General features: G+C 34.0%; 1 protein-coding gene across 2 annotated transcripts in view; it reads right to left on the reverse strand.

Moving 5' to 3' along the window:
* The window catches only part of LOC106668050 (fibroblast growth factor receptor 3-like), a 184,625-nt gene that overhangs the window by 113,041 nt on the left and 52,682 nt on the right, over positions 1–18,902 (reverse strand). For both annotated transcript variants that reach the window (XM_014396459.2, XM_014396458.2), the window contains exon 2: positions 17,811–17,962. In XM_014396459.2, the coding sequence (XP_014251945.1) occupies positions 17,811–17,962 (152 nt within the window). The remainder of the gene's footprint in view (positions 1–17,810; positions 17,963–18,902) is intronic.

Raw genomic sequence — 18,902 nt, forward strand, 5'->3', positions numbered from 1 at the left:
GATACTATTGCTTTTTCCATTCAGTCAGCTTTGATCGACAGATCGTCGTGTGAGTGCTTAAAAGCACTTCAGCGTTGATTACTGCAGGTAACAGAAGATAATTCTCTTTGAAAAAAGCTCTGTTTTGAAAAGCAGGAATCAGATTACAATCCATCAAACTTTTTACACTTAAAATCTGTTTTAACTACTTACTGAAAAGATAAAATCTTAAATTTTAGGAGTTGTATTTAGAATATTGTTAGTTTATTAGATTTGTTAATTTTTATACTTTTTTCTTTGATGCACGTGTGAAGAAAACAATTGAATTAGTCATAAGTAAATTAATCATTATATGATTTAGTCATGATTAATTCAATCATGAGATATGACTAAATCATACAATGATTAATTTGCTCATGACTAATTCAATCATGATTAAACTTCAATCAAAATTCTTAATCATGATTGAATTAGTTTGATTTTGCTCAACTCTATCTTCTGTGCGTCTAAAGAAACGGCGATGATAAGCAGATCCAGAAGTGGGAAAATCGAACTAATCCAATCATGAGTAAGAATTAGTTAGATTTTGCCCAACTCTGGCTACAATGACCAACTTACCAAAATCCAACAGACTCCGGATAAAAATTTTGAGATGAGAGTCGTTCTCAAGGCCAACCTTCAAAAAATGTTATCATAAAAGAAAACCAAAGTTACATAATTATTCTACATGTCTATTTTATTATCAAGATCTCTTGATGGTGTATTTTCCACATAATGTAGAAATCTCTACGTTCAAGTGGAATAAATTTTAATTCAAAGAAATATTTTCCATTGTTCGGTTATGTAAACATATTTACTTTTCTAAGCGTAGCTTGTTCTAGGATTTTTTTTATTTTATTATTATTATCTTTTTTTTGTGGCTTTTCATAACGACATAGTTTTACTTATAATTGCATGATTGATTTTTGTTAAATAAGGTGTAGAAGTATTTTCCTTTTGATGAAATAAATTTCTGTTAGACATTTTTTTTTAAATAATGAAGTTGTGTATTTTTCATTTTTTGAGCACACATATGTACAAGATTTATCGAAATCTAGTCATGACTCGTATTTAATTGCTAATCATGACTAATTTAGCCATCAATCACATATGGTGACTAATGACTAAATTAGTCACTTACTACCAATCATGACTAACGGTCTGATTGATCAATCATTAATCATTAGACATGACTAATTTTTGCCCAACTCTGTTTAAAACCACAACGTAGTCTTAGAGGTTACCTCGGTTACACATAAGTACACGTCCCTTTTTCTTAAAATAAATAATAAAATTACTTTTTTCTCAGGTACATTAGAACATCACAGTTAAGATTAGTTAAGCTTTTTTTAATTGAACTATATATAGATAACTCAAAAATAAAAGTGCTAACTTCTACCACAAGGGAGAGAGATGAGGCTCAGGTGGCTTTTCAATGCCTAAGTTTACAAATTTAGCCTCTAGGTGTGCACTCTCTGTTCCCACTTTTTATTCAAAACCCTGTATGTGTTTAGGAGACCATCATAAACCGACATGGAGCCCAATCTATCCGTTTGCACATTGCACGTACTTGGGGTAACACCGATATATATCTTTTCTCCCAGTAGTTTGATTCCCTCGCCAAGACCTTTGGTGAATTAAACTTGAAACAATGACCACTGCCAATTGCATGGATTGTGAGTCCAGAAATTCTTTTTTTGCCATCACAATCCAATCTGTGTTGGTTCATCCGCGCTGATCACTTATGTTTGTTGATCCCACATACCCCCACATTGCATTGCGAACCCAACGGTTCCTTTGCTTTCAGCTGTGTTTAATAGGCCCTGATGATGACGATATAATCATCAAAACCTCGGAAAAAATTTAAAGAATTGTCGTTTCTGTTGTGACCTCACTGATGATCCTTTTGTTCAAGACATTTAATAGTTTTTTTAACAATTAGTAAATTGTAACTTTGACCAATTATTGACTAAGAGTGTGCAATAGTCTTACATGAATGAGCATTTTTTAAAGGTAAAATTCCAACCTTCTTTTTGTTCAGAATGAAACTTTATTAGCAGGGATTCAAAATATTGTTTTTTGAAAGATGGGAACAGTGCCTTCTGATGTCCCTTGCCTGGACGGACTTGCGATTATCATTTATTATATACTTTTTACGTCTCTTATTATTTATCTTCAGAACTAAATTATTATTCATTATTTCCTTGCTAGAATAATTAATAAATAATTAATAATAGTTTTGATTAACTTAGTAGTTGGGAATAATTATTCAAACAAATATTTGTTTGAAACTAATAAACTATCAAATTGGAAAGTTACTGGTTATATTATTAAGTGCCATAATGAAATAAAATCGACCAAAATACCACTTGTAGTGATGATGATGGAAGTAGAAATAGTTAATGGGAAAGAAGTTATTTTAATAAGAATAATTAATACCAATAATACTTATTTAGAAAATTCGGTGGAATGAAATAAAATAGTGAATAATTCACTTGTTTTCGTGGTCTTCTTGACGAATTAATATCAATAAATTAATTAATGTTTTTAGTTGAGATAAAAAAGTCAGTGCCACAAGCGGGATTCGAATCCACGATCTTCTGCAAGATACGCCGTTGCTCTAGCACTCGAGCTATCGTGACCTCGATCCACTCGGATACTAACTTCCCATCTCAACCCCACCTTTTGAATTTTCTTTCGTTTTTGCCATTTTTCAAATGCCGTGTAAACTATTTGATTCTCGGCGACAAATGAAATGGTCACGGAGAGCTTTAGTGAAGTTATACTTCATTGAACTTATTAAATTCACTATTTCTCGTGGTATATCTTTCAATTAATTAAGGTTCTTAGTTGAAATAAAAAGTCAGTGTCACGAGCTGGATGAAAAATGGCAAAAAAAGGGAAAATTCATATTGTGGGGTTGAGATGGGAAGTTAGTGGCAGAGTGGATCGAAGTCACGATAACTCAAGTGGTACAGGAGCGGCGTATCTAGCCGAAGATCGTGGGTTCGAATCCCGCTCGTGACACTGACATTATCTCAACTTAAAACCTTAATTATATGAAAGATAGTGAATAATAATGGCATTGACCAATAATGAAAATGAAAATATTCCTAATAAATTTGATGAAAATAAATCCTCATTCGTGAGGAGCGGTCAAGAAAGAGGTAGTTTGGAAAAACATAATAAAAAATGATATATCAAATCCAGGTTTAACCGTTCAAGTAAGCATGAGGAATAAAAAAATGTTTTTTTTTTATATTCAATATTGCATGTATTCTTGCGTAAATATATTGTTGAATTATTTTAATTTTTACAATCAAAACAGCTGGTTTGCAATCAATAATTTATTATTAATTTTTTTTACGCAGATGCGTTTAGATAAATCAGAAAGAGAAATCAAACTGTAATGCAAAATTAGAATCACAACGAGGCCAATAATAAATAATGACTTAGATCTTTTGTTCGATATGAAGTTAATTATGAAGGTCAGAAGCGAACCTACGCCTTTAAATTACAGACCTTTCCAATCAGATCGCTGTCAAGTATGCTTCTTACACATGGAATTTATAGAGGTAGTGGAGGTAGTTTTATTATTTACACTTGTCCTATTCTGGCTCTAAATCGGTTGAAATTCGTTCTCTATTGTGTACTTTTTGATAATGAACTATAATAATGTTACTCTACATTTTTTGAACTTACTACTATACTGTAAAAAATCAGTACGTTTTACATGGCATAAGCTCTACAGCTGATAGAAAAATCACAATCCGTGAGTTTTACTATCACTTCTAAGAAATAAAAATAAAAATTATATAACAAGTAAAAGTATGTAAATATGTTTTATTGTGATATTATCTTGAAAGGTTGCACTGGGCATTCGAAAACACTCGTCCAGTGAATTTCATCGATAACCCGGTTTTCGGATTTACCGGCCGACCGATGTGACTAATATCGGAAACAAGCGGGCGGAGCCAGATTGAAAAATAAATCGGCAATTAGCATATTCGCTCAGCCGTGAATTTATGCTCCGCTTCTCGGCAGAGTCATACCATGAACATACACTGTTTTCGAGTTGCTAGATTTTAAAGACTGATTGCGTGCAACGGATTGTGTAATTTTATTTATGTGTAGAAACATAAATGGATAAAGAGAGGGACAGAGAAAGTGTGTGTGTGTGTGGAGCATTTTTGACTAAGTCCTCCCTGCTTTCGGGATATTGAAAAGTTAAACAACAAAGGATAATTCCTGAGGAGTTATAAGAGTCCTGGTAATCCATGATTATGGGATAATAGTTTTTCCAACGGGAAGAGGAACAAATGTCAGGATCCTAACTGGAAAAAACCAACATATGGCCGGTTTGGGCTTTTTTCTCCGTAAAGTTACATATGGAATGTTTAGATCACACAGATATTTTTTAATATTACTCTATATACAAATAGTTTTAACGTTATCTGTAATTGTTTCTCAAGATTTCAAATTTCTAGTTAATTATAAAAACATTAAACTAATTGCATAATTTTTTTTGTGAAATATAAATTTGAGAGATATAAATGTTTAATAATGATTTTTTTCTTAATTGAATATACTGTTATAGTCTAATCGTGATCCCCATACACACGGAATAATACCTCGCTATCTTACAGTAAATATGTACTTTTATATTCACAGGAATGGAAAATTTGTTTTAAAATACTTTAAAAAAATTGTAGAGAAAATTAGTAGCGCGACATCGAATTATTATGGTTGTAAATTAAATACTGAACCTAACAACATTTACTTTTATACATATTTGGAGAGAATTGTTAAATACAACAATTGAAGTATCAAACTAAATGATTTCCACGGTATAATATTATATTTTTATTCTTCCTAACCTAATCCGTCAATAACCCTATTGTTACTTAACTTAACCTTCTTCTTCGCTAACCGTACCTAACCTATCGTAATCCAACCTTAACTTAACCTAACCCTTACTTTGCCTAACCTAACCTATCCTAACCATACACAATGTATTATAACTCAGCCCCAGACCAAACGCAACGAAACCTAATCTAAACCACTCAAACCCTACTGATGCAACCTTTCTAAACCTAACCTAACCTAATTTAACCTAAACTAGCCAGTCAAATCAAATGCAGCCATGTCCAACCTAACCTTTCATAACCTTAATCTAAATAATCAAAGTCTCTCACGCAAAGGGAAATCAATGTAGCAATAAGTGATCAGGCAAAACAAATTTGTGTATCCTGCCAGAAAACACACACACACACACACACACACACACATGTATGTATACATGGTAAAATAATATCATAATATATCCAGATTCAATACCTGAAATTTATATAAGAACAAATGGGGTCGCAAGATAATGTTGTGTAGCCAGGTCAAAAACGTATAAATAATTGAAAAATGGCAAAAAGGAGGGAATATTCAAAAGGTGGGGTTGAGATGGGAAGTTAGTGTCCGAGTGGATCGAATCACTATAGCTCATGTGGTAGTAGCGGCGTATCTAGCCGAAGGTCGTGGGTTCGAATCCCCCTCATGACACTGACTTTTTTATATCAACTAAAAACCTTAATTTATTGAAAAATATTAATTGGTCAAGCGGACCACGAAAACTAGTGAACGTATAAATATTGTTCAAATAATTTAAAGATTCAATACTTATAACACACACATGGAAGTATTATCAATACAGTAATATATAATTTTATATAGTAAATGCAGTGATTAGATAATATTAAATTCAACTCTCGGCGTTTGATATTTAGATTTTAACTGATTATTGAAATTGCTTTTTTTAAGTTTAAGGAAAACTCATGAAACAAAAATTGAAAAAGATAGACGTGGTTACTCTGTCCTTGTTACAATGATGTATTTTTGGTTAGGATATTTATATAGGATATATATATTTTTTTAAGTGTTGATTGTTGAGTCTTACCTTTGTTATATCTGTAATATATATTTATTTATTGTCCCGTTATTAGTAAAGTATAACGATGTAAAAAATATGTTTACTCAATGATGAAAGAAAACATGATTTCTACAAACTATCGTCACTTATATTCCTAGAGAACTGATTAAAGGCACTTGCAGCATATTGTACATTACATTCGACGACTTCGGACCTCCGAACTCAATATATTTGATATTATAAGCTCTGTGATGGCAAGAAAGCCTGTCGACTGTTTTTCTTAAAGTCCACCCTCACAGTTAAATGTTGAGTCATTTTTTTTAAACAATGGATACCAGGAACTGGAAAAGGTCCTCCTGACCACTGAAGCTGTTCAGCTTATTGTACTTTATCCCTGGCTACATTTTTGGGGGCTCGCAACACGAGTGTGGCTTTGAGCCCTCGGTGCGCCGGTGTCCTTCCACCGAAGAAACTAATGTTTGAAGCGAGTTGGGAGCAAATTCAGGGTCACTGAGATCTGATCCCGCCCCTTCCATTGATGAGTGCCGTGTCAATTTCTTTCAATTGAGGCCCCCGTTCCCCTTAGGCGTCAGAAGAAAGTCCAGAGGGGACGGTAGGGATCGAACCCAGGACCGCGGTATCTAATAGCCGAGAGTCTGACGCCTTAACCTCTCGGCCACTGCGGCCCCCCATGGTTGAGTCATAATAAGTAGTAGAATTTTTAAATAGCGTTAGTATTGTGCTTAAAAAATTAATTGAATTCAATATGATTGTAAATTGCTCGATTGTGTGTAAAAATGTGTGAAAACTAAAGCATCACAAACGACGTATTGACATCGTAGAAAAAAAAGTGGTAATAATGTAGATATTGCATTCCAAAAATTTATATTCTAATTTTGATTCGAGAGAAATCGACGCCCTGGTACACACAACTTTTTATTACAGAAAAAAACAATATATACAAAGAAAAAATAATACAAGTGTTTTTAATTAAGATTTTGTGGAGACATGGTTTAATTATGATTAAACAATTAAGTAAAGCACACAGATGGAAGTTGTAAAATAATTAAAGAGGTGATAAGATTTATATAAGCTTCTTTTCCCTTTTGAAGATGTTTCTTATATATTTATTACTTTTCGACTATCTGTTTCGGTAAAATCCACCGACGTGGCTCCGGAAGGATTACATTTTTTATTAGCCCTATGTAGAGTTAATGGCTCGTATATGATGAACGGTCCCGGGCGGAAGCCAGGGAGGGGTTCCGTGTAAAACGGAGAAAAGTAATTGAATCAAATTCAACCTCGGTGCCCCTTTTTATTAAGCATTTGGCACTTGTTGAAATTACAGACTGAACATAGGAAGAGTCCCGTGGGAATGGATTGACCGACCGATAATTAGTTTCGCAATGCCCACCGTTTCGGAGGGCCGCATAATCACAAAGGCCACCGTCTAATCATCCTTTGACCGGCTAATAAAAACCCAGTGCTGTGCGACTCCTATATCAGATAGGAGAAACACGATCCCGATCACACCCTTTTCCCCTGTCCGAGCACAATTTCCGAAATATCAATTTCATCATATATCATTCAACAGGCTTAGTCAAGCATCTCCACATATTCTGGGATTATATTCTTCCTTGACCAACCTCCGATTAAATAAAAATAGAAACATTTAGAATTATTATTTCAATAAACTTAACATCGATGATACTATATAAAATGAGAGGCAAAAGCAATTGGCAACCATTGCTTTTATAAGTAAATAATTACAATCGTTTTAACTGGACATTTTTAAAGAAAGATATAAGGTCTAGAAATAATTAATTACGTAACAATACATACTTAAAAAAATAAACTGAGTAAAACTATTTTACCAAAAATGTTCTTATGGAAACTATTAAGGAAATGTTCAACTTTGTGTGCAGTATTTCCTCCTATTGCTTTGATCACCGCTTGCTTTCGACGTGGCATTGATTTTATGTTAATTTTGATTTCAATTAATTAAGGTTATTAGTTGAGATAAAAGGGAAAATTCAAAAGGTGGGGTTGAGATCGGGTTGAGGAAGTTAGTGTCCAAGTGGATCGAGGTCACGCTAGCTCAAGTGGTAGAGGAGCGGCGAATCTAGCCGAAGATCGTGGATGCGAATCCCGCTCGTGACACTGACTTTTTATCTCAACTAAAAACTTTAATTAATTGAAAGATGTTAATTGGTCAAGCGGACCGCGAAAACTAGTGAATTTAATAAGTTATTTTTAATGTAGCGCTGTGGAATTTTTCATACTCCTCCAACAGTGCCATTCTGCAAATTCTCTGGCATCACCGGGCGGCTTTTTACCTCTGACACTTCGTCCCAAAGGTTTTAGATACGGTTGAAGTAGGACATCCTGGCTACTCTAAACATTGATTTGAAAGCCGTTCCAAGTAGTCATCAACGATCTTCGCTGAGTGTGGCCTTGCATTGTCATGCATAAAAATCCGTCGCCAAATAGGTCATATAAGAAACTACATCTTCTGATAACACATCTTCTGTTTATCCCCTGCTGTTAGGGAACCCTCGATGAAGATAAAGTTTATGAGACCTTCCACAGAAATGCCTGCCCAAACCATAACACCACCTCCATATATAATCTATTGTGAAACTATCGCGAGGATATACTCCTCATTACAACCTACTACATATCGAATTTTCCCACTTTTTGCCATATTTTCAAAATTCTTTTGTTTGATTATATATTTCTTGTCAACCAAGTCCTTAGATAAAAAGTGTAATTATTTAAAATCTTTCAATTAATTATGATTTTTAGTTGAGAGAAAAAACGTCAGTGTCACGAGCGAGATTCGAACCAACGATCTTCGGCTAGATATGCCGCTGCTGTACCACTTGAGCTATCGTGACTTCGATCCACTCGAACACGTCTTCCCGTCTCAACCCCACCTGTTTCCTTCCTTTTTGCCATTTTTCAAAATAATTATTATTTAAAATAATAAGGTTGATTATGATTACTAAATACATATATTGGTTAATTTAACTAACATTGAAATACATGCAAAAAAACGGTAAAATACCGTATTAAAAAATTTATGTAAGATTTGGCAAGACGCTCGGTCATGTGTCTAATATTTTTCTATCTAGTTTCAAAAAAATATGATAATCAGTGATCCCACGTTCATAGCCTCCCCATTTCGCTAAAACTTGCGATTTGGTTTGATAATAGTGCGTCTCTCTTTACATAAAACATCTTACGTTATATGTAAATCAATATTCATAATTATTTATTTTTGACTTGCAAATAAATGCATTTTAAATATTTTTTTCCTTAGCAGTTTCAAAATGTATTGATTTCCAAGACCGTTCCCCTTTGAGACAAATTGAGCTTCTGGATGTTCCATTCAATTGTATCAAGACATAAAGTTTGCAAGTCGGTTCGGAGGAAGTTTCTTGCTAACAGGCGCGATATTTCCAATCCAAAGGAGCAACAGCTGCATCGGACGTTAAAGCTGGAAATTCAGCGGTGCAATCCATTTCCCCCGGACGGCTATTGAGTACATCCTTTACACAAACTTGTCCCCAAATGATATTTTGCGGCGGGAGTTATTGCAGACTGCGTAAACACAGCGAATCAATAGGCCGGGTTTCCATGGGTTAGATTGACGCCCGGATTATCTCGTAAGGAGTAAAACTTTCTCGACGACGCTATGTGTATTTCTTATATATCCAACAAATCAACTACAACAAAAAAATGTTCAGACGTTCAATAAACCTTTTAAAATGTCAAAACTTCAACGTAGCTAAGATAAAAATGATTTAGCATGCATGTTCTTTATAATCTTTTCGTTTAAAAGGGTATTTTTTCTGAATAAATAATCGTAAGTTTTAAAATGTTTGGACTTACTGTAAAAATGCCCACGGGTGTTTTCTGAAATTGAATGTGCCATATTGGCATTTAATTTTTTTTGTGACAAGTTGGGTAACGGAAAGAAAAATATCGGTACCGTAACTATCGAGACCTCTTATTGTCTAAATCAAATAAAATACTTGAATGACAATCATCGTAGAAAAAGAAATCATTGCAGTATTTATGAAACAAAAATAAGCCAGATTCAAAACTCATGTATATATATATATATATATATATATACACACACATACATAAGCGAAAAGAATGGGAAAGTTTGTGTACATATTTCAAAGTTACAATTAATTAAGGTTTGTAGTTGAGATAATAAAAAAGTCAATGGCACGAGCGGGATTCGAACCCACGATCTTCGGCTTGATATGCCGATGCTCTACCACTTGAGCTATCGTGACCTAGATCCACTCGGACACCAACTTCCCATCTCAACCGCACCTTTTGAATTTTCCCTCCTTTTTGCCATTTTTCAAATGTCGTGTAATCGGATTGGATTCTCGACGACAAATGAAATGGCCACGGAGAGCTTTAGTGAAGTATACTTCGTTTTAAATCATTAAATTCACTAATTTCGTGGTCCGCTCTACCAATTAATATATTACAATTAATTAAGGTTTTAGTTGAGATAAAAAGTCAATGGCACGAGCGGGATTCGAACCCACGATCTTCGGCTTGATACGCCGCTGCTCTACCACTTGAGCTATCGTGACCTCCATCCACTCGGAATTCAAAAGGTGCGGTTGAGGTGGGAAGTTGGTGTCCGAGTGGATCGAGATTGTATTATTATATTATTAATTATTATATTTATTATATTAATTTTATCAGGGTGCTGTGTACAGTTTCTTCTGACTGTGGATTATTTGTAGCCCAAATACGATTGTTTAGACAATAAGGATATTTTTGAGAATATGTTGGGTTTCCTTACGTTACTAAAAGCGTACCTCTCTTTTTAGCTATTTTTGCCTATCTAATTATAATTTATTATCCAACATTTTATTTTTTTATGTACAGTGATTAGTAACCGTTAGTCGATGATTATTCGGAAATCGTGAGATGATGACTGGTACTAACGATTACTTATTTTTTAGAACATTTTTTGTTTTCTTGCTTTACTAAAAGCGAACTTCTCTTTTTAGTAATTTTTGTATATCTAATTATAATTTATTGTCTAACATCTTATTTTTTTATGTTTGGTGATTAGTGACCGTTAGCCGATGATTATATATATATATATATATATATATATATATATATATATACATAAGCGAAAGGAATAGGAAAGTTTGTATAAATATTTCAAAGTGTTAACAAATTTCATACATGTTTTAATTTCAGCATTTAATTAATGAAATTTTTAATATCGTTTGTACCGTGTGAGTTTTTATAAAAAAAGATGGTATTTTATTTTTACGTTGTTTATTTAATAGTAAAACTAAGTAAAGCTCCAATGGTAATTTTTCACGTAGAATCTGCTGGTCCTATTAGAATTTTAATAACTTGGCACTTTAAACCGACCTGGGGATCAACTTTTTCTGATGATGTTCTTTCTTAAATGCCCGGTCTTATATTAATTCTATCAGGGTGCTAGTAATGTTTCTTCTGAATTTGGATTATTTGTAGCCCAAATACGATTGTTTTGACAATAAGGATTATGAGTCAACCCCAAAGATGTTTGATCTGTGGAGTAACTGTGAAACATGTGTTATTCCAACGTATTGAACTGGAATAACGAAAGATGAATATGAAAATAAGACGTGGTAGACTGAGACACGTTTGAGATTGACTTTAGTCATGAACGAACATGACTCATATTAATGGCTCATGGCGCTTCCTCGGCACAATCTTATTGGAATTTAGTATCTGTACAAAAAATGCATGATCTTTCCAACTGGTATTTCTTGCTGTTGTGACAATGCTACAAAATGTGAAGGATGTATTTATATATTTTTTTATATTTCTATTTTATTTTATTCTAAATTGCTTATATGTAACTTTTTGTTTGTTCTGGGTCTTGTATGTATTTATGTTTTTGTCTGTTTTTTGTGTGTTGTGCACTATTATATGACAATTTTATTAGACACTATAAATCTATACATTTGTAAATTTTCGTGTTTTTGAGGATCTCCTGTAGTTTGGTAGGTAAGGGGATTTTTTCCTTCTTGACCTTCTTCCAGATGTCCTTATGTGCATGATCTAGCCGGGGGCATTCCGGGAAGACATTGAATCTTCGATCACTCCTCTTTGACACCGACCATTGAGGTGATTCTTTTACGCCTATGCGGTGTAGGGGTGACGCCAGTCGCAGGCGGATCAATGTGATGTAGAATTTCCTTTTCACTTTGAACGAATGGTACCATTCTCTTACAGCGACACGAGGGACTAGGATTCCATAATACTTTCCTTTCTCCTGCAGGGATGCGCCATTATCTTCGTACCACGAACAGAAGACTTTTTTTATCTGGGCTACTATGTCTAACGTCATAATCACGTGATATCTGCTTTCCCCCGTTGAAATCGCACCTTGGCGGTCCACATTTTCGTTTCCGTGTACTTTGGTATGTATGAGCCGTGTTCTTCCAACTCAAACATCAGGGATCTCATTGTGAATATCATTTTTGGGCTCTTGGAGCTTGGTGCGTCAATGCTTAGCACTGCACTTAAAGAATCTGAGATGACTCCTACCCTGGGCATCATTTCACGCTTGGCATATAGCAGTGCCTCTTTTATTGCCGGTAGCTCTTCCGTGTATACAGAGGCTTTCTCGCTGAAGAATTTGGGCATATTGTTTGCTCGTCGTTTCGAGAAAGGCTGCTTCTACTCCAGTTTCGCTTTTGGATCCATNAATATATCTGGGAACACTGATGTATGTCTTGCGTGAAATTCATTGTGGTATCCCACAGCGTTTTGGAGGCCATAATGGATAAAATTAGAGAATATATTCAGCTTCCTGATGGTTTTAAAATAATCGACATATGTTGATAGACTGTCGGATTTTTCCGGGTTCCGGTTGCATTTTGGTCAATGGGTCTTCTGCCAACGTTGAGATCGTGGCCAGTAAGGGATTGTTTGTCAATATCTTTTCTGCAACGAACTTTCCGGGCAACTTTTTTCTTCTGATGTTGAGTGGAGGTTCTTTTGCTCCACCTAATAAGGTGTTAGTCGGGGAGGATGTCAAAGCACACATATTTGCGCGTTATTGGGTTCTATCCAGCTTTAAAAGATGCGATTTGGCGGCAACATTATAAAAGAGATTTCCGTAGTTCAACAGTATTATGTAAGTTGTTAAATCAAAATTATGTAAATTATCGTATTATGTACATTATATAATCATTATGAAAAAGAGGAACTTAACTCATATGGACGGTGAAAACCATGTCATATAAGCTTTTTTTAATTACCTATGGACTAACGTATAAAAGTATATTTACACATAAAACTGTTTATCTAACTTTCTATCAATCATTGGTGAAGTAGAAAACCATGGACTCTCATGTGCAGTTAATAATAACGCATAAGTAAAGCTATTCATTCATACTTGGCTACAGCTAATCAACTTATCACATATAGCACCCCATTTTATCCGCATACTCATAAATCTATCGAAATGATTCAGCATAGAATCGACAACTGACGAGATATGTGTCCACTAATTAAGAAATTGAAATATCCTGGTTTTTCGAAAGGGTTTATGAGAAGGGCTTAAAATTCACCATGACCTCCCGATAATTGGCCCATTTAACGGCCTCCAGGGAGAATCCGCCCGGCATTGGGTATGACTGGGTGGTGGTATTTAGCGAAGAAGATTGATGACAGCCAACAAATCATACAACGCTTCTGAAATAAACCCTCGCCCACCTCCTGATAAATCAAACTGAGCATCAAAAAATCCTGCCTTGGGATTTACATTATCAGAAGAAAGCAGCTGATCATTATCCGGATAATTACCACCGCAGATAAAGAAGGCCCCTTTTTAAATTAATTGTAAAATACTATATTCTTAAAAAATAACATATGTTTTGTACACGTATACATATATAATCAATTTTATACATAGATTTCGGATTTATTCATACTTTAGCCATCCTTTGAAAAAATTATTGGGGATACAGTAATACCTTAGGTAACTTAGGTCAATAAAATTACGCTCAGACTCAGATTTTTATGAATTTTTTTTTCGTTAAAAAAATCGACATATGCGAGAGACCTTGCCAATGATCCGAAAAAACTATTTTAACTTGGATATTTTTTAATACAGTATTTTGAGTTGTATGTATTTCAATGATATTTTAGATAGAAAATTGATTTTTTATGCATCACAGAAAAATAATTGTTCGGAAATAGTTGATACCACACAACAACTCATGATTTCCGAATAATCATCGACTAACGGTCACTAATCACCACACATAAAAAAATAAAATGTTGGACAAAAAATTATAATTAGATATGCAAAAATTACTAATAAGGGAAGTACGTTTTTAGTAAAGTAAAGAAAGAAAAAATATTCTAAAAAATAAGTGATCGGTGGTACCAGACCGCATCTCACGATTTCAGAATAATCATCGACTAACAGTCACTAATTACCACATATAAAAAAATAAATGTTGGACAATAAATTATGATTAGATATGCAAAAATTACCAAAAAGAGATGTACGCTTTTAGTAAAGTAAAGAAACAAAAAATATTCAAAAAAATAAGTAATCAATCGTTGGTACCAGACCGCATCTCACGAATTCCGAATAATCATCGACTAACGGTCACTAATCACCACACATAAAAAATAAAATTTTGGACAATAAATTATTATTAATATGCAAAACTTACTAAAAAGAGAAGTACGCTTTTGTAAAATAAGGAATCGTTCGTTCCAGACCGCAACTTACGATTTCCGAATAATCATCGATAACGGTCACTAATCACAACACATAAAAAAATAAATTGTTAGACAATAAATTATAATTAGATATGCAAAAATTACTAAAAAGAGAATACGCTTTTAGTAAAGTAAGTAAACAAAAGATATTCTAAAAAATCAATGCATTTTCCCTTTACGATGTTATTTTGTGATCGACTAGCTTGGACAAACTTTGGATTTGATAATTTATTGGGTAAGTGGTCAATTTATAGGATTGCGAACGAACTGGGAAAAACTAATTGGGAAAGATTGCCACACGAATTTCTTAGTATTTAAAAAGATAAATGGTAGGAAAATAGTGGTACATAAAGCGACATAGAAATAAGAAAGTGTACTTGGACAATTGACACGAATAAAAATGAAATAGAGAAAAAGGACGCTTACCCAATAAATTTTCAAATACAGAATATACAAAAGTTGGACGATAACAAAATAACATTGTGAATTGCTGGGTCAGTTATTATTCTGCAATGACATAGCACAGGAATTTGGTGTGAAAATTAGTACTAAGTTGAAACTACATTCTAATAACAATAAGAAGTTGTTGATGTGTAAAGCCTAGAGATGGTTCCTACTAAAATGTAGATCTCATGCTAACTACGCAACACGCATTAAGGATAATTTTAAATGCTTATTTACACTAATTTAAAACAATTGCCCCACGAATTATCTAGTATTTAAACAGAAAAATAGTTTATTGGGGCAATTAAAAGGATTAAAAATGAAATGGAAAAAAGGACCATATACCCAATAATTTTTCAATTTTTTTCCTTAAGCACCTTTAGAGCCTTAAATACGGATTTTTGAAAATAAAATGTAATTCAGTTAATTAAGGTTTTTAGTTGAAAAAAAAAGTCAGTGTCACGAGCGGGATTTGAACCCACGATCTTCGGCTAGATACGCCGCTGCTCTACCACTTGAGCTATAGTGACCTCGATCCAGTCGGACACTAAGGTCCCATCTCAACCCTACCTTTTGAATTTCCAAAAACAATGGCAAAAAGGAAGGAAAATTCAAAAGGTTGAGATGGGAAGTTGGTAAAAAGGAAGGAAAATTCGAAAGGTGGGGTTGAGATGGGAAGTTAGTGTCCGAGCGAATCGAAGTCACGATAGCTCAAGTGGTAGAGCAGCGGCGTATCTAACCGAAGATTGTGAGTTCGAATCCCGCTCATGACACCGAATTTTTATATCAACTAAAAACCTTAATTAATTGAAAGATATTAATTGGTCAAGCGGATCACGAAAACTAGTGAAAAAATATAGGAGGGCGTATTTTCTTTCTCGCTGAGGTTCCATGTTCCACTTAAAAATTCAAAATTCCTCTGGATTGAATACAAATTAAACGTAACAACCGTTACGAAGCGGAATGTCTTTTCATTTATTCTATGCCTAAAATGTAGATTTCATTGCGTTTTTATCGAAAAAATAAAGTTTGTATCAACGAAAACCTCACATAATTTATTTTACAAATACGGTTTCAAATTATTTATCGCTGGTTTATGCCATTCCCAGTAGAGTATTCTAAATTTGTGTAAAGTTTACTTAAGATATAAGATCGATAAAGTCTTTTCAAAGTTATCACATTATGGTGGTTTTCGCGAGAAGATTCGCTTATTGGCCAAAAATTTTAGAAATTTTTTTTTGTATTCCGAAAAATTTATATTAGATATTTTTTTCGGAAAAGGTTTGGACTACGAATATCAATTTTTCTTCTTGTTAAAAACAAAATATTTTACCTACTCCACAAAGACACGGAAAAATCAGTATGCGGGCAAGAAAAATTGAGCGATCAATTGAAATGCAATAACTAATTTGTGATCCAGATGCCTCCTAACTTTTTGATTCCTTTTCTTTTCCTCCCTCGTACCTGGGTTTCTTTTCTTCCCCCCAAAATCAATTATAAATTTGTGTCAAAATAAATAATAAACAAAATTCTCAAATTTTCGCTTCCGATTCTTTTTTCGAAAACGCTGATTTCGTGACAACTTGGGTAAGAATCCACTGTGTTTGAGGAAATTAAATAAAAATTTAGAATTCTATACAGTATACGTTATAGCATAACCTTGGCCTCTGTAAAGAAATCAGAAGGGCATTTGAAGAGTTTTTGTTGATTACTCCTTATGTTTTCACTTACAATTAACCCAAATATTCTTTGATATTGGCTCAAAGTTGAATTCCAGTTGTGCAAGTTGTAATATCCTCTAAAATCCAGAAGCTGTACACATTTTTAAGTGAAACACCTGGTATTGAAGCTGATCCAGCCAAAAATTGTGTAATTTTGGTCTGCTATAATTTTTATAAGCTTTAACGTGCTCTTAAAATGCATCGGAATCTTTTATTTCTGAAACAAATTTATTTGATTTACTTTATTGTGGAGACATTTCGTTTATGTAATTTTTGGTTCATTTAATCTGACTTAATACAATCCTGCCTATTATTTTCTTGAAATTTATTGATATATGTGTGGTGATTAGTTGATGATTATTCAGAAATCGTGAGATGCGGTCTGGTGTGATGTAAGTTTCATAAAAACATTATCGTTATCGTGCCAACGTTTCGATCTTTATTGAGATCGCAGAAAACAAACACTTTGAGCCCTGAAGATGATCTCAATAAAGATCGAAACGTTGGCACGATAAAGAAAATGTTTTTATGAAACCAACATCACACCAGACAGCATCTCACGATTTCTGAATAATGGTTGATATATGATATCCATGAAGTAGATGCCCGACGAAGGCGGAGAACTAGATTAAAAAATGTTTTAATTAATTAATTTTTGTTCGTTGACTCTAATGATTAATTCCTGGCATACTAGAGGGCTTAACATCCAATTAACGTTAAATATCGCGGAACAAAGCGCGGAAAAACTTTACTTTATTATTTTTATCAAAAAATTCTTTAATAAAATTCCAAGGTTTTTCAAACAAAAATTGAACTGTGGCGTGGCAACAAGTCGGAAAAATAGTTTTTTTGTTAGCGAAGACTTAAAACTGTGTTATTTAGTCGTGTAAACATTCATTTGAAAGAAATCAATTACTTACAGCTTTGTCGCCCAAATTGCGTACTTTACAGGGCAGCAGGGCAGTTTCTCCAGGCGCGGCGGACACGCTAACATCGCTGGACTCGAAAACTGGATCGAAGGCGATATTCCAAACCCTATTCGATGAACCCAAATTTGGTTTAACGTACGCACCTAAAAATTAAAAATAATACTTGAATTAATAAATTGTTTATTGGAAAGTTACGAATACCAGGGTCAGATTAAATCGGAATAAAAAATACAGATGGCCTTAAAATTATAACAGGAACTTTAGGCTTATGCAGAATTATCAAGGGCGAGTGCGAGAATACAGAAAGGGATAAAAAAAAGATTTAATTCAGTTTCACGATCTGGGCGGAAGGGATCGTCCCAGAGGATCGGGTTCAGGATTGAAGAAGTTTAACGGAATTTGGAATACGAAATATTTCAATTATCTCGTTCGGCAACTGTTTTGGTTATAGATGAATGCAAATTAAAGGGGAAACTGTTTTACATAATCGCTGTATAAGACCCGGTGGTGAAGCGGCAAACGGCTGCGGTCCGTGTAGCAAGTCGATGTCAAGGCGGGCAACTTTTTGCACAATAAAACATTTTACGACGGCGTCACGCCGAATCGCTTAATTTGCGCCCTCGGATCAGCATTGGGGATTTTTCCTATGACCTAAGTATTACGCTTTATTTTCATAAGTGAACTTTGAAGTTGTATGGGCTACGATTTAACTCTTGCGATTATATCGAAAAACCATTGTAAAACAAAATTCTGGACTTATTTTCTCGTTTAACAAAAAATTTCATGTAGGGCTGATTGAAGTCAATCAAAAATGCAAAGTTTTTCTGAAGATATTTCGCTGATTTTTTCTTTAATCATACATTAACCTTCCTAAATCAATCCGAGTTTTTTTCAGTTTCAGTTATTATTCAATTATCGACTGCTTTATTCCCTGAAGGTTCAACTAAATCCGTGTCCCTAATACTCTGCAGCTGTTCTGGACCTTGTTTATAAACAAAGTCCGCGTTTCTGGAAGGGTACAGTTGTTACGTCGTTTCACAAACCTTGATTGGAAAATCCTTAGATAAACCCTTTAAAGATAAA

The sequence above is a fragment of the Cimex lectularius genome, unplaced genomic scaffold, assembly GCF_000648675.2.
Source record: "Cimex lectularius strain Harlan isolate CLEC.00 unplaced genomic scaffold, Clec_2.1 scaffold347, whole genome shotgun sequence".
Lineage (NCBI taxonomy): Eukaryota > Metazoa > Arthropoda > Insecta > Hemiptera > Cimicidae > Cimex > Cimex lectularius.